This window comes from Sebastes fasciatus, chromosome 6 (genome assembly GCF_043250625.1).
Source record: "Sebastes fasciatus isolate fSebFas1 chromosome 6, fSebFas1.pri, whole genome shotgun sequence".
NCBI lineage: Eukaryota > Metazoa > Chordata > Actinopteri > Perciformes > Sebastidae > Sebastes > Sebastes fasciatus.
This window is the reverse complement of record NC_133800.1, coordinates 30652434-30676197: the sequence shown is the minus strand read 5'-3', so window position 1 is coordinate 30676197 and position 23764 is coordinate 30652434. Positions and strand designations below refer to the sequence as shown.

The 23764-nt window shown below is 38.3% G+C and overlaps 5 protein-coding genes across 7 annotated transcripts; all 5 read right to left on the bottom strand.

Annotated features, from left to right (window-relative positions):
* Nucleotides 1-964: 964 nt before the first annotated feature.
* On the bottom strand, nucleotides 965-6082 carry LOC141769771 (uncharacterized). 2 transcript variants are annotated; one of them, XM_074639175.1, is made up of 2 exons: nucleotides 5731-6082; nucleotides 965-2762 (listed from the first exon to the last, which is right to left on the bottom strand). In XM_074639175.1, the coding sequence occupies exons 1-2, from the start codon at nucleotides 5876-5878 to the stop codon at nucleotides 1798-1800; spliced, it is 1113 nt and encodes a 370-aa protein (XP_074495276.1). In that variant the 5' UTR covers nucleotides 5879-6082; the 3' UTR covers nucleotides 965-1797. The 2 variants fall into 2 exon arrangements, with proteins under 2 accessions (XP_074495276.1, XP_074495275.1); XM_074639174.1 differs by lacking the exon at nucleotides 5731-6082 and adding an exon at nucleotides 2858-3209.
* LOC141769775 (uncharacterized) lies at nucleotides 4021-23632 on the bottom strand. Of its 2 annotated transcripts, XR_012594330.1 has the most exons (3): nucleotides 22948-23632; nucleotides 17353-19619; nucleotides 4021-4575 (listed from the first exon to the last, which is right to left on the bottom strand). XR_012594330.1 is itself a non-coding variant. In XM_074639181.1 (2 exons), exons 1-2 carry the CDS (start codon nucleotides 22970-22972, stop codon nucleotides 21716-21718), a joined length of 1089 nt encoding a protein of 362 aa, XP_074495282.1. In that variant the 5' UTR covers nucleotides 22973-23254; the 3' UTR covers nucleotides 21049-21715. The 2 variants fall into 2 exon arrangements, 1 of the variants encoding a protein (XP_074495282.1); XM_074639181.1 differs by lacking the exons at nucleotides 4021-4575; nucleotides 17353-19619 and adding an exon at nucleotides 21049-22779 and having other exon boundaries at nucleotides 22948-23254.
* LOC141770150 (uncharacterized) lies at nucleotides 7656-8632 on the bottom strand. The gene is made up of 2 exons (XM_074639811.1): nucleotides 8313-8632; nucleotides 7656-8176 (listed from the first exon to the last, which is right to left on the bottom strand). The coding sequence occupies exons 1-2, from the start codon at nucleotides 8482-8484 to the stop codon at nucleotides 7656-7658; spliced, it is 693 nt and encodes a 230-aa protein (XP_074495912.1). The 5' UTR covers nucleotides 8485-8632.
* Nucleotides 9594-12059, bottom strand: LOC141769767 (uncharacterized). Its single transcript, XM_074639169.1, has 2 exons — nucleotides 11740-12059; nucleotides 9594-11603 (listed from the first exon to the last, which is right to left on the bottom strand). Exons 1-2 carry the CDS (start codon nucleotides 11909-11911, stop codon nucleotides 10489-10491), a joined length of 1287 nt encoding a protein of 428 aa, XP_074495270.1. The 5' UTR covers nucleotides 11912-12059; the 3' UTR covers nucleotides 9594-10488.
* LOC141769756 (uncharacterized) lies at nucleotides 13006-16022 on the bottom strand. The gene is made up of 2 exons (XM_074639152.1): nucleotides 15676-16022; nucleotides 13006-15529 (listed from the first exon to the last, which is right to left on the bottom strand). The coding sequence occupies exons 1-2, from the start codon at nucleotides 15845-15847 to the stop codon at nucleotides 13863-13865; spliced, it is 1839 nt and encodes a 612-aa protein (XP_074495253.1). The 5' UTR covers nucleotides 15848-16022; the 3' UTR covers nucleotides 13006-13862.
* Nucleotides 23633-23764: the final 132 nt, after the last annotated feature.

Below are 23764 nucleotides of genomic sequence, written 5' to 3'. Positions count from 1 at the left end.
ACACCCTCCCCCCCTTTTTTATTTTCTATTAACTTATTTGTTTGTTTAATTTATTATTACCCTCTTATTTTTTGTAGTATTGTTTTTTTTGTTTGTTTTTTAACTCTATTCTTTCTTTTTATCATTATTATTATTATTATTTCTTTTCTTAATTTTATTTCAATTGAATTGTATATATATTATTTATTATTGTATTTATTTCAACTGAATGTTGAAGTCGTTTTCTCTAGTGTACTTAATGAGTTTGTCAAAAGCTCAACTATTTAAAAATTGGTTTATAAACTATTGTAAATACGAACTGTAAATTGCATATATGAAAACAACCTCGAAAAAAGGGGAAAAAATAAAGTATAAAAAAAATAATAATATAATAAACAGTGTGGAAGAAGTTTTCCGATTATTTAAACTTGCAGTAGACAGAATGTTTTGGCATCATTAGGTAGAAATTCCATAGTAACCTTTCAGCATATTGTAATTCAAGTGTTCTGAGAGAAAACTAGACTTCTGCACCTCCTCATGGCTCTGTTTTCAGGCTTTAAAAAATCTAGCCCGTGACAGGAGACTTTGGCCAATCACAGGTCATTTCAGAGAGAGAGAGCGCTCCTATTGGCTGTGCTCTGGCTGGTGGGCAGTGCTTGGTATTTCCTCAACTGATAACTGCTGCCGGTTCACAAACTTTCTCATTTTACAGCTTAACAGTACACTACAAGATGTTTCTGAAAACATTATTTACTTCCACTGGATGTGACACTGTTAAATCATCCTCCAAATCATACTTTAATTCAACCTCCAGCTGGTGAGCTGCAACATTAAAATACATCTTGCATGCTATAACTTAACACTGTGAAAAGAACTATTATTCACTATAACTTTTACTTGTGATATCAGTCACATCGATTTGCAGCCTTGATAAACAGAATTTTCTTATAGCTTTAGACTTCAGGGTGAATCTGGGATTCTTGAATCATCACCATACAAAGCTTTATTAACATACATACATGAGATCAAATAACTGCATTTCGTTGCAGACGTTCCTTGGGCAATCATGGCATGCACTACATTGTTATTGCTTGTAGTTAACGTAATCCTCCAATCCATCAAGCTGGGAACATCGGTCTGAATAACTGGCATTTAAAAAATATTTTAATTGTTTACAAAATTATTTACAGCACCATGTAGCACACCATCTACATTATGTGTGTGTCTCCTTGAAAGCCCCCAAACAACATTACAGTATCAAGTAATAGTATAGTTTATCAAGTTGAACCAATCACAAAATACATAAATAATAAAATGTATAGAAATACTGCAGATAAAAAATGACACCAGTAGAGAGAGGGTTTCTCAGCCTCAACATCAGAGTTCACAATCCACTCATATAAGTGAAGTGGTGTATAAAAATATATTTTTTGAATTACATTTATTTAACAGGTCAAATGTTAAAAGGAACTATAAACTCATTGTGTAATAAAGGTGTTTCAAAGATTTGATTGTTTCAAAGAAATATTGTTGCTAGCACAAATAGGAGTAATGCAGTAATATGAAGGAAAAAACAGGTTGATTTAACAAACCTTAAAGTCTCTCATTGTTGATGATGTACTACTTCATTACAGTAGGATTTTGTGATCTATTCTTTATGGGAAATTATAAATATGTTTAATATGTTAATTATATAATAAGTGTACACTCGACCAGAGGAGTTGATGGTTTGTCCTGTTTATGGACAAGTGCTGCATTCATGTGTGGGTTCAAAGAGAAAACGACTTGTCTGTATGCACCCTTTTAGGCCTTTCCGATTCAAATACACAGCGTCTCATCAGTGTGGGCTCTTCTCATGTGGACACCCAATTCATCGTTACGTCTGAAATATTTCCCACATGTTTGACAAGCATACGGCTTTTCACCCGTGTGGATTCTCATATGCCTTTTCAATTTTGACATTTCACTGAATGTTTTCCCGCAGATCTTGCAAAGAAACGGCTTCTCACCTGTGTGGGTTCTCATATGAGCGTTCAATCCCGATGCCTGACTAAATCTTTTCCCGCATGTCATGCATAAATGTGGCCTCACACCCGTGTGGATTTTTTTATGAGCACTTAATCCTGATGACTGACTAAACCCTTTCCCGCATACTTTGCAAAGGTACGGCCTCTCACCTGAGTGGATTCTCATGTGGCATACCAACTGACTATTGTGTCGGAAATCTTTTCCACATGTTTTGCAAGTATATGGTATCTCAACTGTGTGGATTATCCTGTGTCTCTGCAATAGGGACTCATTGTTAGTGTTGCTTTTGTGATTTCTATTCTTCTCTTCTTCTGGCTCTGCATTTCTAGCATGCTTGCCTCCTTTCTGGTCTTGGCTCTCAGCTACATGAGAGTTGTGAGAGAGGAGCTGGTGGTCACTGTTTGATTCTGATACTTCAGGATCTTCCCAGTCAGATTCATCTTTTATCCAACTGACACACATGCTAGCTGGGAGCTCTGTCTCTGCTGCACTCTGACTTTTGTCAGGAATAAAATACAGAGTCTGATCTTCACTGTGGTCACTTTCCTCATCAGTAGGAGTAAACATAAAGGTCTCAGTCTCCTGCTCCAGTTCAAGCCGCTCTCCCTCCTGACTGATGCAGAGTTCCTCCTGTTCCTCTTTAATCTGTGGAGGCTCTGGGTCCTCTTGGTCCAGACTGGAGTTCCTCTCCTGAATACAGAGCTGCTGGTCAGCGAGAACCTCCTCCTCCTTACAGACATGTTGCTGTGGGAGCTCTGGAGGGACAGACAACAGAAGGAAGAGGATACTACTGTGATGATAAAGCAGAAAAAAATTGGATTATATGTTTAAAAATAAACGTTTTACACACCTATCCTGTGTAACTTTATTGCAGGTTTCCAAAGAATATCCAACAGTTTGCGTTGACGATCGATCTCTTCCTCGTACTCGAAGATAGTTTTATTAAAAGCTCCGAATATTTCTTCAGCAGCAGCAGTTAGTCGCTCGTTCACAAACTCTCTTAAATACTCAACTGAAGACATTGTTACTTAATTACAAAGTTGAATAATTATCTGCGCTTCGACTACAACACCGTCCTCCAGCTAATTGAATTCAATGCTAACGCTACCAGCTCTTCTGTTGTTTACATCCGCTGGGTGTCACACTGTTAACGTTCCGACTGTGGAAGTGCGACTGGTGGCCAAAACATGTACATCTACCTCGCTTCATTTCACAAGGAAATGAAAGATGTAGAAATCTAGGAGAGATTCTCTTTACTGAATCTCTCCTACATGTTTTGCATACATTCTTGCATTTATGGGTCCGACTACACCAGAAACCTCTGTGCTGCAGCTGTTCATTTATGTGCGGCCTCATGTGGCCTTTCAAGTTACTGCTAGATTTGAAATCCCTCCGACATGTTTTGCAAGTATATGGTTTCTCACCTAAGAGATCAGGACGTGTAGTGATACACGTATGTGTAGGCTCCTGTACACACAGAGGCCATGGTTGGCCCTGCATACATTGGAGGCATGTATTTTCTTCTAATTTATCAGAGCATTTCTATGAATTTGTATGCTGTCGTTTTGCTGTAATAATGGTTTTTTTTGTTTTCTTTTCAGAGTCAGGATAAATGATAGATAGTCTGGTATTGCATTGCACCCTCATTTCTACTTAGTACAACTTTTTCCATTTTATTTATTGTTATTATTATTATTATTATTATTTATTGTCATTATTATTATTTATTTATACTTACTATGTATCTATACATTGCCCACATCTAACAGTCAGACCAATGATCTGAATCTGGACCTATAACAAGATTTCAATGCAACCCAATTTAAATATCACTTGCATAATCCAACATTCCTGGACTAGTGACACTAGACTTTTTAGAAAGTAGACCTCAAAGACTTATATTTGAGTACCGCTTATATCTTGCTATATCTTGGTGGTACTCAAATACAAGTATACAGTATCTAGAATATGTACATTTCACTGTATCATGCAACTTTTCACAATTTGTCACAATTGTTGTTTAATTAAACGTTTATTTGTCTGGATGTTACACAGTTAAGTTCTGAAAGTGGAAATGAGGTTCCACTTATAATTGTTGGCATTTTATTCTTTGAAATCAGTTAGCATTAATCAAAAACTAACTTTAATCAATTAATCATTTTGTCATTTATTAAGGAAAAATGGCAAAAATTTGGCCAGACATAAAAGTGAAATAGTGAATAAAAATAGCAAAAAGAAAGGCACGTTCACATTCATAGGGTTTCTCTCTGGTAATATAAAACAGTGATGCCAGTTGCTCTCAAATGTAAAATCTGACTTCTTATAAAGATGTGTAGGAGGTTTCATATAAAACTGTCAAAGATGACTTGAAGTATATGGATTTTACTGCAAACTTCACATTAAGATATTGATTTCTCGACTTTATTTAAAACAGTTTCAGCTCGATGGTTTCTCCCGTGTATATTGATCCTCAAGTGTTTTTTCAGGAATGTGATTTGAGTAAAACTTTTCCCACAAGTGCTGCAATTATGTGGCTCCTCAATTCTGTGTGTTCTTGTGGGTTTTGACCTTGAACCATGATAACTGAAACTGTGAAGCCTCCCACATATTTTACAAATACAAGGCTATTTGCCTGGATGCGATCTTATATGTTTTGCCAAATAAGATACATTAAAGTACATTTTCCCGCAGATCTTGCAACGTTACGGCTTCTCACCAGTGTGGGATCTTCTCATGTGGACTGTCATGTCACCGCTACGTCTGAAATCTTTCCCACATGTTTTGCAAGTATATGGTTTCTCACCTGTATGAATTCTTATATGAGTGTTCAATGATGATTTCTGACTGAATCTTTTGCAACAGGTGTTGCAAGAATACGGCTTCTCACCTGAGTGACTTCTCAGGTGCATGTCCAAGCATGACTGATAGTTAAAAGCTTTCCCACATGTGTCACATTTTAAAGTCTTAAAGCAAGAACTTTCACCTGTGTGTGTTAACAGGTGTCTCTGCAAATGTGACTTATACTTAAACGCTTTCTCACACGTGACACATTGGAAAAACTGTATACCTGTGTGAGTATTACTGTGAATCTTTGACATGGTAAAGTTATGTACATTGTTAATGTGACTTCTGCTTTTCGGATGTTGATTCTTTGTTTTTTGTTCTGCATTTCTAGTTGATCCTGAGTCTCCATTCTTGCCTCCTTTCTGATCTTGGCTCTCAGCTATATGAGAGAGGAGCTGGTGGTCACTGTTTGGTTCTGGTACCGCAGAGCTAACTGGCATGTTGACCAAAGACTCTGTCTCTGATGCACTTACAGTGTCATCAGGATTAAAGTACAGAGTCTGATCTTCACTGTGGTCACTTTCCTCATCAGTAGGAGTCAACATAAAGGTCTCAGTCTGCTGCTTCAGTTCAAGCTGCTCTCCCTCCTGATCGATGCAGAGTTCCTCCTGTTCCTCTTTAATCTGTGGAGGCTCTGGGTCCTCTTGGTCCAGACTGGAGTTCCTCTCCTGAATACAGAGCTGCTGGTCAGCGAGAACCTCCTCGTCCTTACAGACATGTTGCTGTGGGAGCTCTGGAGGGACAGACAACAGAAGGAAGAGGATACTACTGTGATTATTAAGCAGAAAATGCAGACATGCGGGCATTTAAAATATTGTGATTTTATATTAATTGAATCCCCCTGTTCTGTGTTATTAAAACAATGTAGTCTTTACACACCTTTCCAAAAGATATCCAACAGTTTGCGTTGACGATCGATCTCTTCCTCGTACTCGAAGATAGTTTTATTAAAAACTCTGAATATTTCTTCAGCAGCAGCAGTTAGTCGCTCATTGACAAACTCTCTCAAATACTCAACTGAAGACATTGTTGTTTAATAACAGATTAAATAATTATCTGCGATACAACACCGTCCTCCAGCTGATTTAATTCAATGCTAACGCTACCGGCTCTTCTGTTGTTTACTTCCGCTGGGTGTCACACTGTTAACGTTCCGACAGTGGAAGTGCGACTGGTGGCCAAAACATGAACATCTACCTCGCTTCATTCCACAAGGAAATGTAAGATGTAGAAATCTAGATTCTCTTTACTGAATCTCTCCTACATATTTTGCAAGCGTACAGCTTCTTGCCTTTATGGGTACGACTACACCAGAAACCTCTGTGCTGCAGTGCTGCAGCTTTTCATCAGCATAACAGACAAATAGCAGTAAACAATAAATAAGATGAACAATAAAGATTAGTCAAAGTGATCTGAATTTATTGAAAAAACAGTGATAGTACAGTAATTATACAATTAAACAAAAAACAATCATACCCAATATCGTAACAGTTATTCATTGGTGTCACATGTTACACTGTAAATGGCAACTTTATCGCCCATTTTCAAGAATACCCCCCCAAAAAAGTCCAAATGAATGTCCGTAGTACTTCAAAGTTTACTGAGCACATCTTCTCATATGGACTGCCCGAATATGGATTCTCATGTGGCTTATCAAGTAACAATTGTATCGGAAATCTTTTCCATGTTTTGCAAGTATATGGGATCTCACCCGTCTGAATTTTCATATGCCTTTTCAATACTGAAATGTCACAGAATTTTTTTTCGCAGATCTTGCAAAAGTGCAGCTTCTCGCGTGTATGGATCGGTATATGGACCTTCAACGTTGACGTCTGACAGATTCTTTTTGAACGTTTCGCATGAATATGGTTTCTCCCTGTGTGGATTCTAGTATGAGTTTTTAGCGCTGTCATGTAACTAAATGTCATCCCGCAGGTCTTGCAAAGGTACGGCTTCTAACCTGTGTGGATTGTCATGTGGAGGTTAAATTCACCTTTATGTCTGAAATCTTTCCCACATGTTTTGCAAGCGTATGCTTCTCACCTGGGTGAATTGTCATATACCTTTTCATGACTGAAAGGTCACGGAATCTGATCCCGCACGTCATGCAAAGGTGTGGCTTCTAACCTGTGTGTTCTCATGTGGACTTTCAATGTTGATGCTACGATGATTTTTTTTCCGCAGATCTCGCACAGGTACGGTTTGTCACCTGTGTGTATTCTCATGTGGATGTTAAGTTCACCTTTATGTCTGAAATCTTTCCCACATGTTTTGCAAGCGTACGGCTTCTAACCTGTGTGTATTCTCATGTGGCGGTTAAAGGTACCTTTAAGTCTGAAATCTTTCCCACAAGTTTTGCAAGCGTACGGCTTCTCACCTGTGTGGATTCTCATATGCCCTTTCATGACTGAAAGGTCACAGAATCTGATCCCGCAGGTCATGCAAATGTGTGGTTTTTCACCAGTGAATTGACATATGCCTTTTCATGATTGAAAGTGTACGGAATCTGATCCCGCAGGTCTTGCAAGGGTGTGGTTTATCACCTGTGTGTGTTCTCATGTGGATTTTCAATGTTGATGCTCTGATGAATTTGTTTCCGCAGATCTCGCACAAGTACAGCTTCTCACCTCTGTGGATTTTCATGTGCATGTTAACGGTACTTTTATGTCTGAAATCTTTCCCACATGTTTTGCAAGCGTACAGCTTCTCATCTGTGTGGATTCTCATATGCCTTTTCATGACTGAAAGGTCACAGAATCTGATCCCGCAGGTCTTGCAAGGGTGTGGCTTTTCACCTGTGTGATTTAACAGGTGTCTCTGCAATAGTGAATTATACTTGTGCATTTGTGATGTCTTGTCTGTTGTTTTGTTTCTGCATTACTAGTTGATCCCAAGTGTCCATTCTTGCCTTCTTTCTGATCTTGGCTCTCAGCTACATGAGAGTTGTGAGAGAGGAGCTGGTGGTCACTGTTTGGTTCTGATACTTCAGGATTTTCCCAGTCAGATTCGACTTTTATCACACAGATACACATGCTAGCTGGGAGCTCTGTCTCTGCTGCACTCTGACTTTCGTCAGGATTCAAGTTCAGAGTCTGATCTTCACTGTGGTCACTTTCCTCATCAGTATGAGTCAACATAAAGGTCTCAGTCTCCTGCTTCAGTTCAAGCTGCTCTCCCTCCTGACTGGTGCAGAGCTCCTCCTGCTCCTCTTTAATCTGTGGAGGCTCTGGGTCCTCTTGGTCCAGACTGGAGTTCCTCTCCTGAATACAGAGCTGCTGGTCAGCGAGAACCTCCTCCTCCTTACAGACATGTTGCTGTGGGAGCTCTGGAGGGACAGACAACAAAAGGAAGAGGATACTACTGTGATTAAGTGCAAATAAGTTCTAGGATATATGTAAACAACTGAATTCCACTGTATTGTGGTATTGAAATAATAATAATAATAAAAAAGTTTTACACACCTATCCTGTGTAACTTTATATGAGGTTTCCAAACGATATCCAACAGTTTGCGCTGACGATCGATCTCTTCCTCGTACTCGATAATAGTCTTTTTAAAAACTCTGAATATTTCTTCAGCAGCAGCAGTTAGTCGCTCGTTAACAAACTCTCTTAAATACTCAACTGAAGACATTGTTGTTTGATTATAAGTTAATTAATTATCTGCACTACAATTACAATATCGTCTTCCAGACAATTCAACACGTGCAATGCAGCTGACGCTACTAGAGCTGTGTTGTTTACTTCCGCTGGGTGTCACACTGTTAAGGTCCGACAGTGGAACTGCGGCAGCTTTTCTTTCCGCTTTCAAACTGATGGCATTTCATTCAGAGCTTTTGCGTCTTTAACATCATCTACCTCGCTTCAATCTACAAGGAAATTTGGTATAAAACTACAACTTTTAACTGACAGACAAAACAGTGTTTTTGTTACTTCGCAGGTACTGATTTTGTACAACAAACAAGCAGCGGTATTCTGATTATTTAAGTAGAAATAACAGGGAAAGTAGGTTATTTTCTATGTACTACTACTACATGTAAGTGATGTCTTTTAGAGCTATCACAAAATCATATTAGTGGATGTTGAAGAACTTTAAAGGTAGGATGTTAAAAGTGGCAATAACACACTAAAATGTACCCATGCACTGAAAATGTTCGCACACCTACCAAATCAGAAACATGTGATTTAAAGCAAGAAAGTGTTTGTGTAGTTCACATATTGATGGATAACAAGGCGTCATACTTAATAAGCCCACTACAAGTTTTTGAACAAAAAAGTATTCATCAGCAAAGCAACTATGCCTTCAAATAAATGTAGTGAACTAAAAAGTACAATATTTGCCTATAAAAGGTAATAAAGTGGAAGTATGTGTAGAATAAAATGAAAGTAATGAAAGAATACCTCAAAACGGATGTTTTTTTATTCGTAGATTTGTGTGGAATTTACATTTAATCTTGGCCAAAAGAGGACAATCATTGTTGTACATGAGTACATGCATATATATTTGTTTTAATATAAGGCAGCTCCACTGATCAAACTTCATAGTGGTATTAAATAAAATATTTTCTCTATCTTCAGCCGGTGAGCTCCAACATTGAAACACCTCTTGCATGCTATAACACTCTATTCTTCACTATGACTATTTTAACTTTTGATGTCAGTCACACACATCTGCAGCCTTAATGAACAGAATATACTTATAGCTTTTTTTTAGACTTCAGTATGAATCTGGTGTTCTTACATCATCACCTTACAAAGCTTTATTGCTAAAATACAAACATGAGATCACAAAACAGCATTTCCGTGCCCACCTCCCTTTGGGCACTGATCATTGCATTCATTCACTATTCATTCATTACTACTGCTTGGGCTGATACGTTTGAGAGCACCATGTGCAATTTCTGTTTGTGTGTCACTTCTGAAGTCCAGAAACAACAGAAATTATAACAAGTTGATGCAATCCCAAAATACATTCAAAAACATTCAATTAAATGACATGACAAAAAAGAAAAGTCATTGGAAGAATTGCAACATACACGACCCAGCCCCTGTAGAGAGGGTTTCTCGGCTTCAACATTAGAGTTCACAATCCACTCATATGACTAAGGTGGTGGATAAAAATTGTAAAAAAATAATAATAATATTCATTTTACAGACTGAAAGTGTGTATAAGAGCTATAAACTCGTTGCGCAAGAAAGATTTGAGAGATTATGATTATTTCAAAGATATAATGTAGTAATATGAAGAAAATGTACTACTTTATTATAATAAGATATTGTGACCTCCTCTCAAAGGAATTGTTGACATTCAGTTAAAGAGATGTAGCGTTTGTATTTCATTCAGTTAGCGAACACATTTCAACAGCAGTTTCAGCTCAAAAGTTCCTCCTGTGTTTATTGATCCTCAGGTGTTTTTTCAATTCTGTGATAAGAGTAAAACTTTTCCTTCAAGTTCTGCAATTATGGGGCTCCTCACTTCTGTCAGTTGTTCTGTTTTAACCATGAACCATGAGAACTAAATTGTCTCCCACGAATTTTGCAAATACAAGGCTACTTGTCTGAATGCAATCTTATATGCCTTGCCAAGTGAGACAAATCAAAGTATCTTTTTCCACAGATTTTGCAAAGGTACGGCTTCTCACCGGTGGGGACTTTTTTTATTGTGTACTGTCAATTCACGGCGACGTTTGAAAGCTCTCCCACATGTTTTGCACAAATATGGCTTCTCACCCGTGTGGATCCTCATATGTTGTTTCAACGATGACACGTCACAGAATCCTTTCCCGCAGGTCTTGCAAAGGCACGGCTTCTCACCTGTGTGGATTCTCATGTGGCCTCTCAAGTGACTGCTACGTCTGAAATCTTTCCCACATGTTTCGCACGAATATGGTTTCTCACCTGTGTGGATTCTCATGTGGCGGTTAAATACATCTTTAAGTCGGAAATCTTTCCCACATGTTTTGCAAATATATGGCTTCTCACCTGAGTGAATTGTCATATGCCTTCTCATGATTGAAAGTGTACGGAATCTGATCCCGCAGGTCTTGCAAGGGTGTGGTTTATCACCTGTGTGTGTTCTCATGTGGATTTTCAATGTTGATGGTCTGATGAATTTGTTTCCGCAGATCTCGCAAAGGTACAGCTTCTCACCTCTGTGATTTAACAGGTGTGTCTGCAATTGTGAATTATACTTAAAAGCTTTCTCACAGGTGTCACATTTGAAAGACTTTTTACCTGTGTGAGAATTAAAGCTAATCGTTGACATAGTAGGGTTACATACTTTGTTAGTGTGACTTCTGCTTTTGCGATGTCTTTTTTCTAGTTTAGACTCTGCATTACTAGTTGATCCTGAGTCTCCATTCTTGCCTTTTTTCTGATCTCGGCTCTCAGCTACATGAGAGTTGTGAGAGAGCTGGTGGTCACTGTTTGGTTCTGATACCACAGAGCTTATAACTGGCATGTTGAATACAGACTCTTTCTCTGCTTCACTTAAAGTGTCATCAGAATTGGAGTTCAGAGTCTGATCTTCACTGTGGTCACTTTCCTCATCAGTATGAGTCAACATAAAGGTCTCAGTCTCCTGCTTCAGTTCAAGCTGCTCTCCCTCCTGACTGGTGCAGAGCTCCTCCTGCTCCTCTTTAATCTGTGGAGGCTCTGGGTCCTCTTGGTCCAGACTGGAGTTCCTCTCCTGAATACAGAGCTGCTGGTCAGCGAGAACCTCCTCCTCCTTACAGACATGTTGCTGTGGGAGCTCTGGAGGGACAGACAACAAAAGGAAGAGGATACTACTGTGATTAAGTGCAAATACGTTCTAGGATATATTTAAACAACTGAATTCCACTGTATTGTGGTATTGAAATAATAATAATAATAATAAAGTTTTACACACCTATCCTGTGTAACTTTATATGAGGTTTCCAAACGATATCCAACAGTTTGCGCTGACGATCGATCTCTTCCTCGTACTCGATAATAGTCTTTTTAAAAACTCTGAATATTTCTTCAGCAGCAGCAGTTAGTCGCTCGTTGACAAACTCTCTCAAATACTCAACTGAAGACATTGTTGTTTGATTATAAGTTAATTAATTATCTGCACTACAATTACAATATCGTCTTCCAGACAATTCAACACGTGCAATGCAGCTGACGCTACTAGAGCTGTGTTGTTTACTTCCGCTGGGTGTCACACTGTTAAGGTCCGACAGTGGAACTGCGGCAGCTTTTCTTTCCGCTTTCAAACTGATGGCATTTCATTCAGAGCTTTTGCGTCTTTAACATCATCTACCTCGCTTCAATCTACAAGGAAATTTGGTATAAAACTACAACTTTTAACTGACAGACAAAACAGTGTTTTTGTTACTTCGCAGGTACTGATTTTGTACAACAAACAAGCAGCGGTATTCTGATTATTTAAGTAGAAATAACAGGGAAAGTAGGTTATTTTCTATGTACTACTACTACATGTAAGTGATGTCTTTTAGAGCTATCACAAAATCATATTAGTGGATGTTGAAGAACTTTAAAGGTAGGATGTTAAAAGTGGCAATAACACACTAAAATGTACCCATGCACTGAAAATGTTCGCACACCTACCAAATCAGAAACGTGATTTAAAGAAAGTGTTTGTGTAGTTCACATATTGATGGATAACAAGGCGTCATACTTAATAAGCCCACTACAAGTTTTTGAACAAAAAAGTATTCATCAGCAAAGCAACTATGCCTTCAAATAAATGTAGTGAACTAAAAAGTACAATATTTGCCTATAAAAGGTAATAAAGTGGAAGTATGTGTAGAATAAAATGAAAGTAATGAAAGAATACCTCAAAACGGATGTTTTTTTATTCGTAGATTTGTGTGGAATTTACATTTAATCTTGGCCAAAAGAGGACAATCATTGTTGTACATGAGTACATGCATATATATTTGTTTTAATATAAGGCAGCTCCACTGATCAAACTTCATAGTGGTATTAAATAAAATATTTACTCTATCTTCAGCCGGTGAGCTCCAACATTGAAACACCTCTTGCATGCTATAACACTCTATTCTTCACTATGACTATTTTAACTTTTGATGTCAGTCACACACATCTGCAGCCTTAATGAACAGAATATACTTATAGCTTTTTTTTAGACTTCAGTATGAATCTGGTGTTCTTACATCATCACCTTACAAAGCTTTATTGCTAAAATACAAACATGAGATCACAAAACAGCATTTCCGTGCCCACCTCCCTTTGGGCACTGATCATTGCATTCATTCACTATTCATTCATTACTACTGCTTGGGCTGATTCGTTTGAGAGCACCATGTGCAATTTCTGTTTGTGTGTCACTTCTGAAGTCCAGAAACAACAGAAATTATAACAAGTTGATGCAATCCCAAAATACATTCAAAAACATTCAATTAAATGACATGACAAAAAAGAAAAGTCATTGGAAGAATTGCAACATACACAACCCAGCCCCAGTAGAGAAAGGGTTTCTCAGCTTCAACATTACAGTTCACAATCCACTCATATGACTAAGGTGGTGTATAAAAATTGTAAAAAATAATAATAATAAAATTCATTTTACAGACTGAAAGTGTGTATAAGAGCTATAAACTCGTTGCGCAAGAAAGATTTGAGAGATTATGATTATTTCAAAGATATAATGTAGTAATATGAAGAAAAAAACAAGGTTTATTTAACAAAACTTGATGGCATTGTTGACAATGTACTACTTTATTATAATAAGATATTGTGACCTCTCAAAGGAATTGTTGACATTCAGTTAGAGATGTAGCGTTTGTATTTCATTCAGTTAGCAAACACATCTCCACAGCAGTTTCAGCTCAAAGGTTCCTCCTGTGTTTATTGATCCTCAGGTGTTTTTTCAATTCTGTGATAAGAGTAAAACTTTTCCTTCAAGTTCTGCAATTATGGGGCTCCTCACTTCTGTCAGTTGTTCTGTTTTAACCATGAACCACGAGAACTGAATTGTCTCCCACGCATTTTGCAAATACAAAGCTACTTGTCTGAATGCAATCTTATATGCCTTGCCAAGTGAGACACATCGAAGTAACTTTTCCCACAGATTTTGCAAATGTACGGTTTCTCACCGGTGTGGACTTTTCTATTGTGGACTGTCAATTCACGGCGACGTTTGAAAGCTCTCCCACATGTTTTGCACAAATATGGCTTCTCACCCGTGTGGATCCTCATATGTTGTTTCAACGATGAAACGTCACAGAATCCTTTCCCGCAGGTCTTGCAAAGGCACGGCTTCTCACCTGTGTGGATTCTCATGTGGCCTCTCAAGTGACTGCTACGTCTGAAATCTTTCCCACATGTTTCGCACGAATATGGTTTCTCACCTGTGTGGGTTTTCATGTGGCGTATCAAGTGACTATTGTATTGGAATTTTTTCCCACATGTTTTGCAAGTATGTGGCTTCTCACCTGTGTGAACTGCCATATGACTTTTCCACGCTGACTGGTCACCGAGTCTTTTCCCGCAGAACTTGCAAAGGTATGGCTTCTCGCCTGTGTGGATTCTCATGTGGACTCTCAAGTTACTGCTACATCTGAAATCTTTCCCACATGTTTCGCAAGTATACGGCTTCTCGCCCGTGTGAATTGTCACATGCCTTTTCAATACTGAAATGTTACTGAATCTTTTCCCGCAGGTCTTGCAAAGGTGTGGCTTCTCACCTGTGTGCTTTTGCATGTGGAGCGTTAAGCAACTATTCCATCTGAAACCTTTCCCACATGTTTCACAAGTATATGGACTCTCACCTGTGTGGATTCTCATGTGGACTATCAAGTGACTGTTGTATTTGAAATCTTTTCCACATGTTTTGCAAGCATACAGCTTTTTAACTGTGTGTATACTTAGGTGTCTCTGAAAATGTGACTTAAACTTAAAAGCTTTCTCACACGTGACACATTGGAAAAGGTTTTTACCTGTTTTGGTATTACAGTGAGTCATTGACGTAGTAGGGTTAGACACATTGATAGTGTGACTGTTGCTTTTGTGATCTTCATTCTTTGGTTTTGGCTCTGCATTTCTAGTTGAGTCTCCATTCTGGCCTCCTTTCTGATCTTGGCTTTCAGCTACATGAAAGTTGTGAGAGAGGAGCTGGTGGTCACTGTTTGGTTCTGGTACTTCAGGATTTTCACGGTCAGAATCATCTTTTAGCCGACTGATGCTAGCTGGGAGCTCTGTCTCTGCTACACTCTGACTTTTGTCAGGATTAAAGTCCAGAGTCTGATCTTCACTGTGGTCACTTTTAACTGAAATGTAGCTTAGAGGCTTTTCCTCCATCAAACTATAGGTTTCATCAATTCTCATGTTGCAAGTCTGACCTTCGATGTGGTCACTTTCCTCATCGGTAGGAGTCAACATAAAGGTCTCAGTCTCCTGCTTCACACTATAAGTTTCATCAATTCTCAAGTTCAGAGTCTGACCTTCGGTGTGGTCATTGTCTTCATCAGTAGGAGTCATCATAAAGGTCTCAGTCTCCTGCTTCACTTCAAACTGCTCTCCTTCCTGACTGGTGCAGAGTTCCTCCTGTTCCTCTTTAATCTGTGGAGGCTCTGGGTCCTCTTGGTCCAGACTGGAGTTCCTCTCCTGAATACAGAGCTGCTGGTCAGCGAGAACCTCCTCCTCCTTACAGACATGTTGCTGTGGGAGCTCTGGAGGGACAGACAACAAAAGGAAGAGGATACTACTGTGATTATTAAGAAAAGATGCTTGCAATTAAGTTCCTGGATATATTAAAACAACTGAATTCTACTGTTTTGTGGTATTGAAATAAAAATAATTAAAAAGTTTTACACACCTATCCTGTGTAACTTTATTTCAGGTTTCCAAAAGACATCCAACAGTTTGCGCTGACGATCGATCTCTTCCTCGTACTCGAAGATAGTTTTATTAAAAACTCTGAATATTTCTTCAGCAGCAGCAGTTAGTCGCTCGTTAACAAACTCTCTCAAATACTCAACTGAAGACATTGTTTAATTACAAATGACATAATCATCTGCGTTACAACTACAATATCTACTACGTCTTCCAGCTAATTCAACCCGTGCATGCAGCTAATGCTACCAGTGCGCTTGTGTTGTTTCCTTCCTTTGAATGTCACACTTTTAATTTCCGACAGTGGAAGTGGGTTCTTCTTCTTCTTCCTCTTCTTGGGGTTTTACAGCAGCTGGCATTCTTTGTGTTGCATTGCTGCCTCCTTCAGGTTTTACCCGTCCACTACACTAGCCACAATGACCAGTAGGGTGTTTTCCAATAATATATAGTGAGCTGTTTAATTTGGCAGTGCCCAATTCTTAGTCTGCTAATTATAACCTGTTCTTTTCTGTTTTTGCCATGACTTCTTAACCCTCCTTCTTTATTTTGGATTTTATATAAATGTCTCCCTTTGGACTCTCTATCCCAGGGCTGCTGCCACTGTTGAAGTCATTTATCTCTCTGCTTTTAATAAGGGTTGTCTGTGGTTGCACAGCTGTCTCGCTTAATTTCACAGGGAAATTATGTGTTTTTTTCTCCGTGCTTGACTGATGTATTTACGAGCTATTTCGAAAAAAAAATAATTTTGAATAAAAAAAATATTAGCATGGATGGAAGGACTTAATACAGGTAACGTTCAGTAAAACATACCCCTGCATTAAAAATGTCAGTAAACACACGACACTTTATTGTTAGAATACATACATGAGATCACAAAACAGTATTTCGTTGCCCACATTTCTTTGGGCACTGATCATTGTTTTCATTCAGTTTAGGCTGATTTGTTGACAGCACCATGTAGTACATCATCTACAATTTGTTTGTGTGTTTGTAGACCAGAAATAACAACAAATATTTAAAGTGCATGCCATTCCAAAATAGATAAAAAATATGAAATTAAATAACTAGCTGCAGACAAAAAGAAATGTGTGTAGTTGGCAGGATGGCAACATAAGTGACCGAGCACCACTATAAACAGGGTTTCTCAGACTCAACTACTTCATAACCCACTCATATCACTGAGAGGGTGTATGAAAATAGTAAAACAAATGACAATATATATATATATATTTATATTGTGTGTATTCATTTTTAGGAACTATTAACTCACTGTGCGTCCAATATTGTTTTCAAAGTTGGGAGTCTCCCAATGAGAAATTAATTGTTTCAAAGGAATACCCATAAAAAATTCAAGTAATGCAGTAATATTAAGAAAAAGGTTAGTTCACCAAAACTTGATGGCATTGTTGCCAATGCACTACTTCATTATAATAAGACATTGTGACCTCTTCTCAATGGGAAATTGTAGAAATTAAATTATGTAGCGATTGCAAAAGGGTATTTCATTCAGCTAGTGAACAGCAGTTTCAGCTCAATGGTTTCTCCCGTGTATATTGATCCTCAGGTGTTTTTTTTCCAAGTAAATGATTTGAGTAAAAAAATGTCCTTCAAGTGCTGCAATAATGTGGGTCTTCACTTCTGTGTGTTCTTGTGTTTTGACCATGATCCACTAGAACTGAAACGTCTTCCATATATTTTACAATTATAAAGCTACTTGCCAGTATGCAATCTTATATGCTTAACCAAATCAGACATATAAAAGTAAAATTTCCCACATATCTTGCAAATGTACGGTTTCTCAACCGTGTGACTTTTCAATTCTGATGTACGACTGAATCTTTTCCCACAAGTGCTGCCAAAAATATGGCTTGTCACGAGTGTGCATTCTCATGTGGACTGTTAAGTCCGTATTAAAATATAAATCTTATGTTTCACATAAATAAGGCTACTCACCTGTGTGGATTCTCAAGTGTATATCCAATTTTGACACTGAAAAGCTTTCCCAGATTGTCACTGTGTAAGTATTAGGGGGAATTTCTGCCATGGTAGAGTTGCATACATTGTTACTGTGACTGGTGCTTTTGTGATGTCTTTTATGTGATTTTGGCTCTGCATTTCTAGTTGATCCTGAGTCTCCATGTTTGCCTCCTTTCTGATCTTGGCTCTCATCTACATGAGAGTTGTGAGAGAGGAGCTGGAGGTCACTGTTTGGTTCTGGTACTTCCGAATTTTCATGGTCAGATTAATTTTTAACTCCTCCAGAATTATCATTATGAACGTAAACATAATGAATGTAAACAATGAACATGTTGTTAGTACTTACAGTTGAGAACTTAGTAGCTTGTGGAAGATGCACAGTGAGTGCATGGGCAGAGTGTACCAGGCAGGCAGGCAGCCCATCCAATCATTTCATTTGGACCAAATTAAATTATTGGACGGGCTTATTACAGTCCTACGACAGCCACAGATCCCGGATTTTTTTCTTTTTTTGTCAGTACATAGTGAATTTCAACAAGTATAACAAAACAAAGTGTGGTAAAAAGCTAGCTAGCTTAAACTTTCAAAGTATCTACTCTAACTATAGATCGTATAAATGTTTAGATTACAAAAGTGATGCTATTTTTTGTCTTGTTTCCTGTCCATCAGGTTGTATCTAGATCAGCCGGTCAGAGTTTTGAATTGATTGCACACCAGAACTACTGACAAAAAATCACAAGATTAACAGCCACTACTGTGCACTAACTGTGAAACAAATATCCCCAAGATATGGAAAACTGATTGTTTTGAGAAAATTATTTTACTTAAACATATTGTCATGTATGTAAATACTAAGATGCACCTACTGCGAGGTTATACATCTTTTTACTAAAAAAAAAAAACCCCATCCACATGTTTTTTTTAAGTACATAGCTTCTCTCTTCTAACTCAAACTGAAACCTCTGTGCTGCAGTTATATAGCATTTCACCTGTGTGAGTTCTCGTGGCCTTTTAAGTTACTGCTAGATTTGAAATCTCTCCCACATGTTTTGCAAGTATATGGTCTCTCACCTGAGTGTGTTCTCATGTGGAGTTTTAAACAACTACTCCATTTGAAACCTTTCCCGCATTTTTTGCAAGTATACGGCTTCTCACCGGTGTGAGTTCTCATGTGGTCTAACAAGCCACAACTGCGTATGAAACCTTTTCCACATGTTTTGCAAGAATATGGCTTCTCACCTGTGTGGATTCTCATATGAACAGTCAATAATGATGTCTCAATGAATCCTTTACCACAGATGCTGCAAGAAAATGGCTTCTCACCTGTATGGATTCTCAGGTGTCTCTGCAGTTTTGACTTGTACCTAAAAACTTTCCCACATCTGTCACATTCTAAAGGCTTTTTGTGAGTATTACAGTGAATATTTAACATAGTAGGGTTACATTCATTGTTAGTGTGGATGTTGCTTTTGTGAGGGCTTTTCTTTTGTTCTGGCTCTGCATTACTAGTTGATCCTGAATCTCCATTCTTGTCTTTTTTCTGATCTTGGTTCTCAGTTACATGAGAGTTGTGAGAGAGGAGCTGGTGGTCACTGTTTGGTTCTGATACTTCAGGATTTTCCCAGTCTGATTCGTTTTTTAGCCAACTAATACACATGCTAGCTGGGAGCTCTGTCTCTGCTGTACTCTGACTCTTGTCAGGATTAAAGTACAGAGTCTGATCTTCACTGTGGTCACATTCCTCATCAGTAGGAGTCAACATAAAGGTCTCAGTCTCCTGCTTCACTTCAAGCTGCTCTTCCTCCTGACTGGTGCAGAGTTCCTCCTGTTCCTCTTTAATCTGTGGCGGCTCTGGGTCCTCTTGGTCCAGACTGGAGTTCCTCTCCTGAATACAGAGCTGCTGGTCAGCGAGAACCTCCTCCTCCTTACAGACATGTTGCTGTGGGAGCTCTGGAGGGACAGAGGACAAAAGGAAGAGGATACTACTGTGATGTTAAAGAAGAAAATGCCTACAGGCTAACTAAACAATTTGGATTTTACATAAATCAGATTTTTGTGGTATTAAAATGACTATTTTTTACACACCTAACGTTATCCTGCGGAACTTCATTTCGATATCCAGCAGTTTGCGCTGACGATCGATCTCTTCCTCGTACTCGAAGATAGTTCTTTCAATAACTACAAATATTTCTTCAGCAGCAGCAGTTAGTCGCTGGTTTACAAACGCTCTCAAATACTCAACTGAAGACATTGTTGCTTAATTACAAATGAATTATCTGCGCTACGACTGTCTACAATATCTTCTTCCAGCTAATTCAACACGTGCATGCAGCTAACGCTACTAGCGCTTTGTGTTGTTTACTTCCGCTTGTGTTGTTTACTTCCGCTGGGTGTCACACTGTTAAGTCCCGGCAGTGGAAGTGAGCTGGCCTTTCCTTCCGTTTTCACTTGAGGTTGAAAATCTGTCTTGCTTCATTCCACAGAAAAAAAATAGGTTATTTTCTCTACTAATACAGTTAACTGGTGTCTTTTCGAATTATTTCAAATAAATTATTTTAAATAAAAAAACACAATAGCAGGGATGGAAGGACTCAGGGAATGAAATTAGCACCTGCCACTTGCCAAATAACAGGGTAAATGTTGGCTGTGGCAGGTACAAAATTCAGGTCACCTGCCACCATGGCAGACAGGTTTTCCTTATATTAAGAAATATTATTTTTTAAAAAGCAATTCTAAAGCATAAATTAAATATTAATTTATACTACTTATATAGGTAGTATAAGGTTATAAGGTTACATGATATATTCAGAATTCTACGGTCTGGTTACCACTGACACAGTGTTTAAAATTTTAAAGTGTTCTAGCTAGAGTTCAGAAGTGGCAGACAAAAGAAATTGAGTGGCCGGTAGAAATGTTCAGTGACCTGCCAAAGGGGCAGGTGAGGAAAAGGTTAATTTCAGACCCTGGAAGGACTTAACACAGGTAAGTAAAAGTAGCATAACACAGTGTAAAAATACCTCCATGCATATATTAGTAAACATGCCAAATTAGTGTCAGAAAAAAGTTAATTCAAAGTATGAAACGTTAAAGTATTCATTCACATTGGCCTGTCGGTGTTACTGCAGTTATAATTTGTAAATAGCATTTTTGTAGCACATAATTGAGGTGGAATTTTTTACCTGGTTCACATACTAATGGATATTTCAACAAGGCTTCATACGTAATAAGCTCACTATAGGTTTTTGGATGTAAACATCCTTATCAGCAAAATAACTATAGCTGTCAAGTAATTGTAGTGGCCTAAAAAGTAAAAAAAAAATGCCTATAAAATGTAGTAAAGTAGAAATATAAGACGATAAAAAGGGAAGTAATCAAAGAATACCTCAAAACTGTCTTTTTATTTGAAGTGTTCAAGATTTCATATCCGTGTGGAATTTACATGCACTCTTGGTCGTCTGAGGACAATCAATGCTCATAGGTTTAGACTTCAGGGTGAAACTGCGGTATTCTTAAATCATCACCTTACAAAGCTATATTAGTAGTAATTACATGAGATCAAAAAATTGCATTCTGTTGCCCACATCCCTTTGGGCATTGATCATACTTTTGTAGGAACTATGAACTCGTCCAACAAAGATTTTTGAAAGATTTGGGATTTATGATTGTTTCAAAGAAATGATGTTACCAACAGAAATGAGTAATGCAGTAATATGAAGGAAAAACAAAAGTAGTTTAACAAAACTTGATGGCATTTTTGAAAATGTACATCACAATAACACATTATGACCTCCTCTCAATGGGGAATTATATATATTCAGTTACAAAGATGTAGCTATTGCAAATCCACAAGTGTATTACATACTGTGAACAAATCTCCACAGCAGTTTCAGCTATTTTGATCCTGAGGTGCTTTATCAAGTGTGATTTCAGTAAAACTTTTCCTTCAAGTGCTGCAATTAAGTGGCTCCACACTTCTGTGAGTTCTTGTGTTTTGACCATGAACCACTAGAACTGAATTGTCTCCCACATATTTTGCAAATACAAGGCTAACTGCCTGTATGCAATTTTATATGCTTTGCCAAATGAGACGAATCAAAGCATCTTTCCCCACAGATCTTGCAAAGGTACGGCTTCTCACCAGTGTGGGCTCTTCTAATGTGGACCAACAAGCCATCATTACGTCCAAAATCTTTTCCACATGTGTTGCAAGAATATGGCTTCTCACCTGTGTGGATTCTCATGTGGCCCATCAAGTAACTGTGAGATCTGAAATATTTTCCACAGGTTTTGCATAAATACGGCTTCTCACCTGTGTGGGTTCTTATATGAGTCTGCAAATCGTTTGACCGACAGTATCTTTTCCCACAGGTGTTACAAGAATACGGCTTCTCACCTGTGTGGATTCTCATGTGAACATTCAATAATGATGTCTCACTGAATCTTGTTCCACAGGTGCTGCAAGAAAATGGCTTCTCACCTGTATGGATTCTCAGGTGCCTCTGCAACTTTGACTGATACCTAAATACTTTCCCACATGTGTCACATTCTAAAGGCTTTTTGCCTGTGTGAGTATTACAGTGAGTCTTTAACGTAGTTGGGTTACATACATTGTTAGTGTGAATATTGCTTTTGTGAGGGCTTTTCCTTTGTTTTGGTTCTGCATTACTAGTTGATCCTGAGTCTGCATTCTCGCCTTCTTTCTGATCTCGGCTCTCAGCGACATGAGAGTTGTGAGAGAGGAGCTGGTGGTCACTGTTTGGTTCTGATACTTCAAAAGTTTCACAGTCTGATTCGTCTTTTAGCCAACTGATACACATGCTAGCTGGAAGCTCTGTCTCTGTTGCGCTCTGACTTTTGTCAGGATTAAAGTTCAGAGTCTGATCTTCACTGTGATCACTTTCCTCATCAGTAGGAGTCAACATAAAGGTCTCAGTCTCCTGCTTCAGTTCAAGCTGCTCTCCCTCCTGACTGGTGCAGAGTTCCTCCTGTTCCTCTTTAATCTGTGGAGGCTCTGGGTCCTCTTGGTCCAGACTGGAGTTCCTCTCCTGAATACAGAGCTGCTGGTCAGCGAGAACCTCCTCATCCTTACAGACATGTTGCTGTGGGAGCTCTGGAGGGACAGACAACAAAAGGAAGAGGATACTACTGTGATTATAAAGAAGAAAATACCTACATGTGAATACATTAGTGCCAGTATATAGGCTAACTAAACCATTCGGATTTTATATAAATTGAATTCCTATGTGTTGTGGTATCAAAATACTTAAGCTTTACACACCTAACGTTATCCTGCGGAACTTCATGTCGTGTCTCCAAACGATATCCAACAATTTGCGCTGACGATCGATCTCTTCCTCGTACTTGAAGATGGTTTTATTAAAAAACTGCAATTATTTCTTCAGCAGCAGCAAACTCTCTGCTTAACTGAAGACATCGTTGCTTAATTACAAATTAAATATCTGCGCTACGACTTCAATGTTGTCTTCCAGCTGATTAAATCCGGGCATGCAGCTACCGCTACTAGTGCTTGTGTTGTTTACTTCCGCTTGTGTTGTTTACTTCCGCTAGGTGTCACACTGTTAAGGTCCGACAGTGGAAGTGAGCTAGCCTTTCCTCCCGTTTTCACTTGATGTTGAACATCTCTCCTGCTTCATTCCACAGGGGGGAAAATACGTTATTTTCTCTGTACCACTACATTTAACTGATGTATTTTCGAACTATTTCAATTAAATTATTTTAAATAAATAAATAAAAAACATAATAGCATGGATGGAAGGACTTAATACACCTAAGTAAAAGTAGCAATAATACAGTGTAAAAATACCCCTGCATATGTTATTAAATATGCTAAATTAATATCAGAAAACTTTAATTTAAAGTATGAAATGTGAAAGTACTCATGCACATTGGCCCGTTAGTGTTACTGAGGTTATAATGTGTAAATAGCATTTTTGTAGTGGAGATTTCTCCGCTTTCAACCTGATGGTTTGAATAAATTGCTACATTTGTCGCTTGTCACTTTTTAGAATTAAATGCTCCGATAGTGTCTGAAAAACTCTCCAGTCCAGCGAGAAAGTCAAGAATAATTTCATCCA

Coding starts and splice junctions, on each gene's coding strand:
- LOC141769771 (XM_074639174.1), bottom strand. CDS start 3,029: ATGTCTTCAGTTGAGTATTTAAGAGAGTTTGTGAACGAGCGACTAACT. Junction 2,763..2,857: donor AATAAAGTTACACAGGATAG/GTGTGTAAAACG, acceptor CTGTCCCTCCAG/AGCTCCCACAGCAACATGTC.
- LOC141770150 (XM_074639811.1), bottom strand. CDS start 8,484: ATGTCTTCAGTTGAGTATTTAAGAGAGTTTGTTAACGAGCGACTAACT. Junction 8,177..8,312: donor TATAAAGTTACACAGGATAG/GTGTGTAAAACT, acceptor CTGTCCCTCCAG/AGCTCCCACAGCAACATGTC.
- LOC141769767 (XM_074639169.1), bottom strand. CDS start 11,911: ATGTCTTCAGTTGAGTATTTGAGAGAGTTTGTCAACGAGCGACTAACT. Junction 11,604..11,739: donor TATAAAGTTACACAGGATAG/GTGTGTAAAACT, acceptor CTGTCCCTCCAG/AGCTCCCACAGCAACATGTC.
- LOC141769756 (XM_074639152.1), bottom strand. CDS start 15,847: ATGTCTTCAGTTGAGTATTTGAGAGAGTTTGTTAACGAGCGACTAACT. Junction 15,530..15,675: donor AATAAAGTTACACAGGATAG/GTGTGTAAAACT, acceptor CTGTCCCTCCAG/AGCTCCCACAGCAACATGTC.
- LOC141769775 (XM_074639181.1), bottom strand. CDS start 22,972: ATGAAGTTCCGCAGGATAACGTTAG. Junction 22,780..22,947: donor GTTCCGCAGGATAACGTTAG/GTGTGTAAAGCT, acceptor CTGTCCCTCCAG/AGCTCCCACAGCAACATGTC.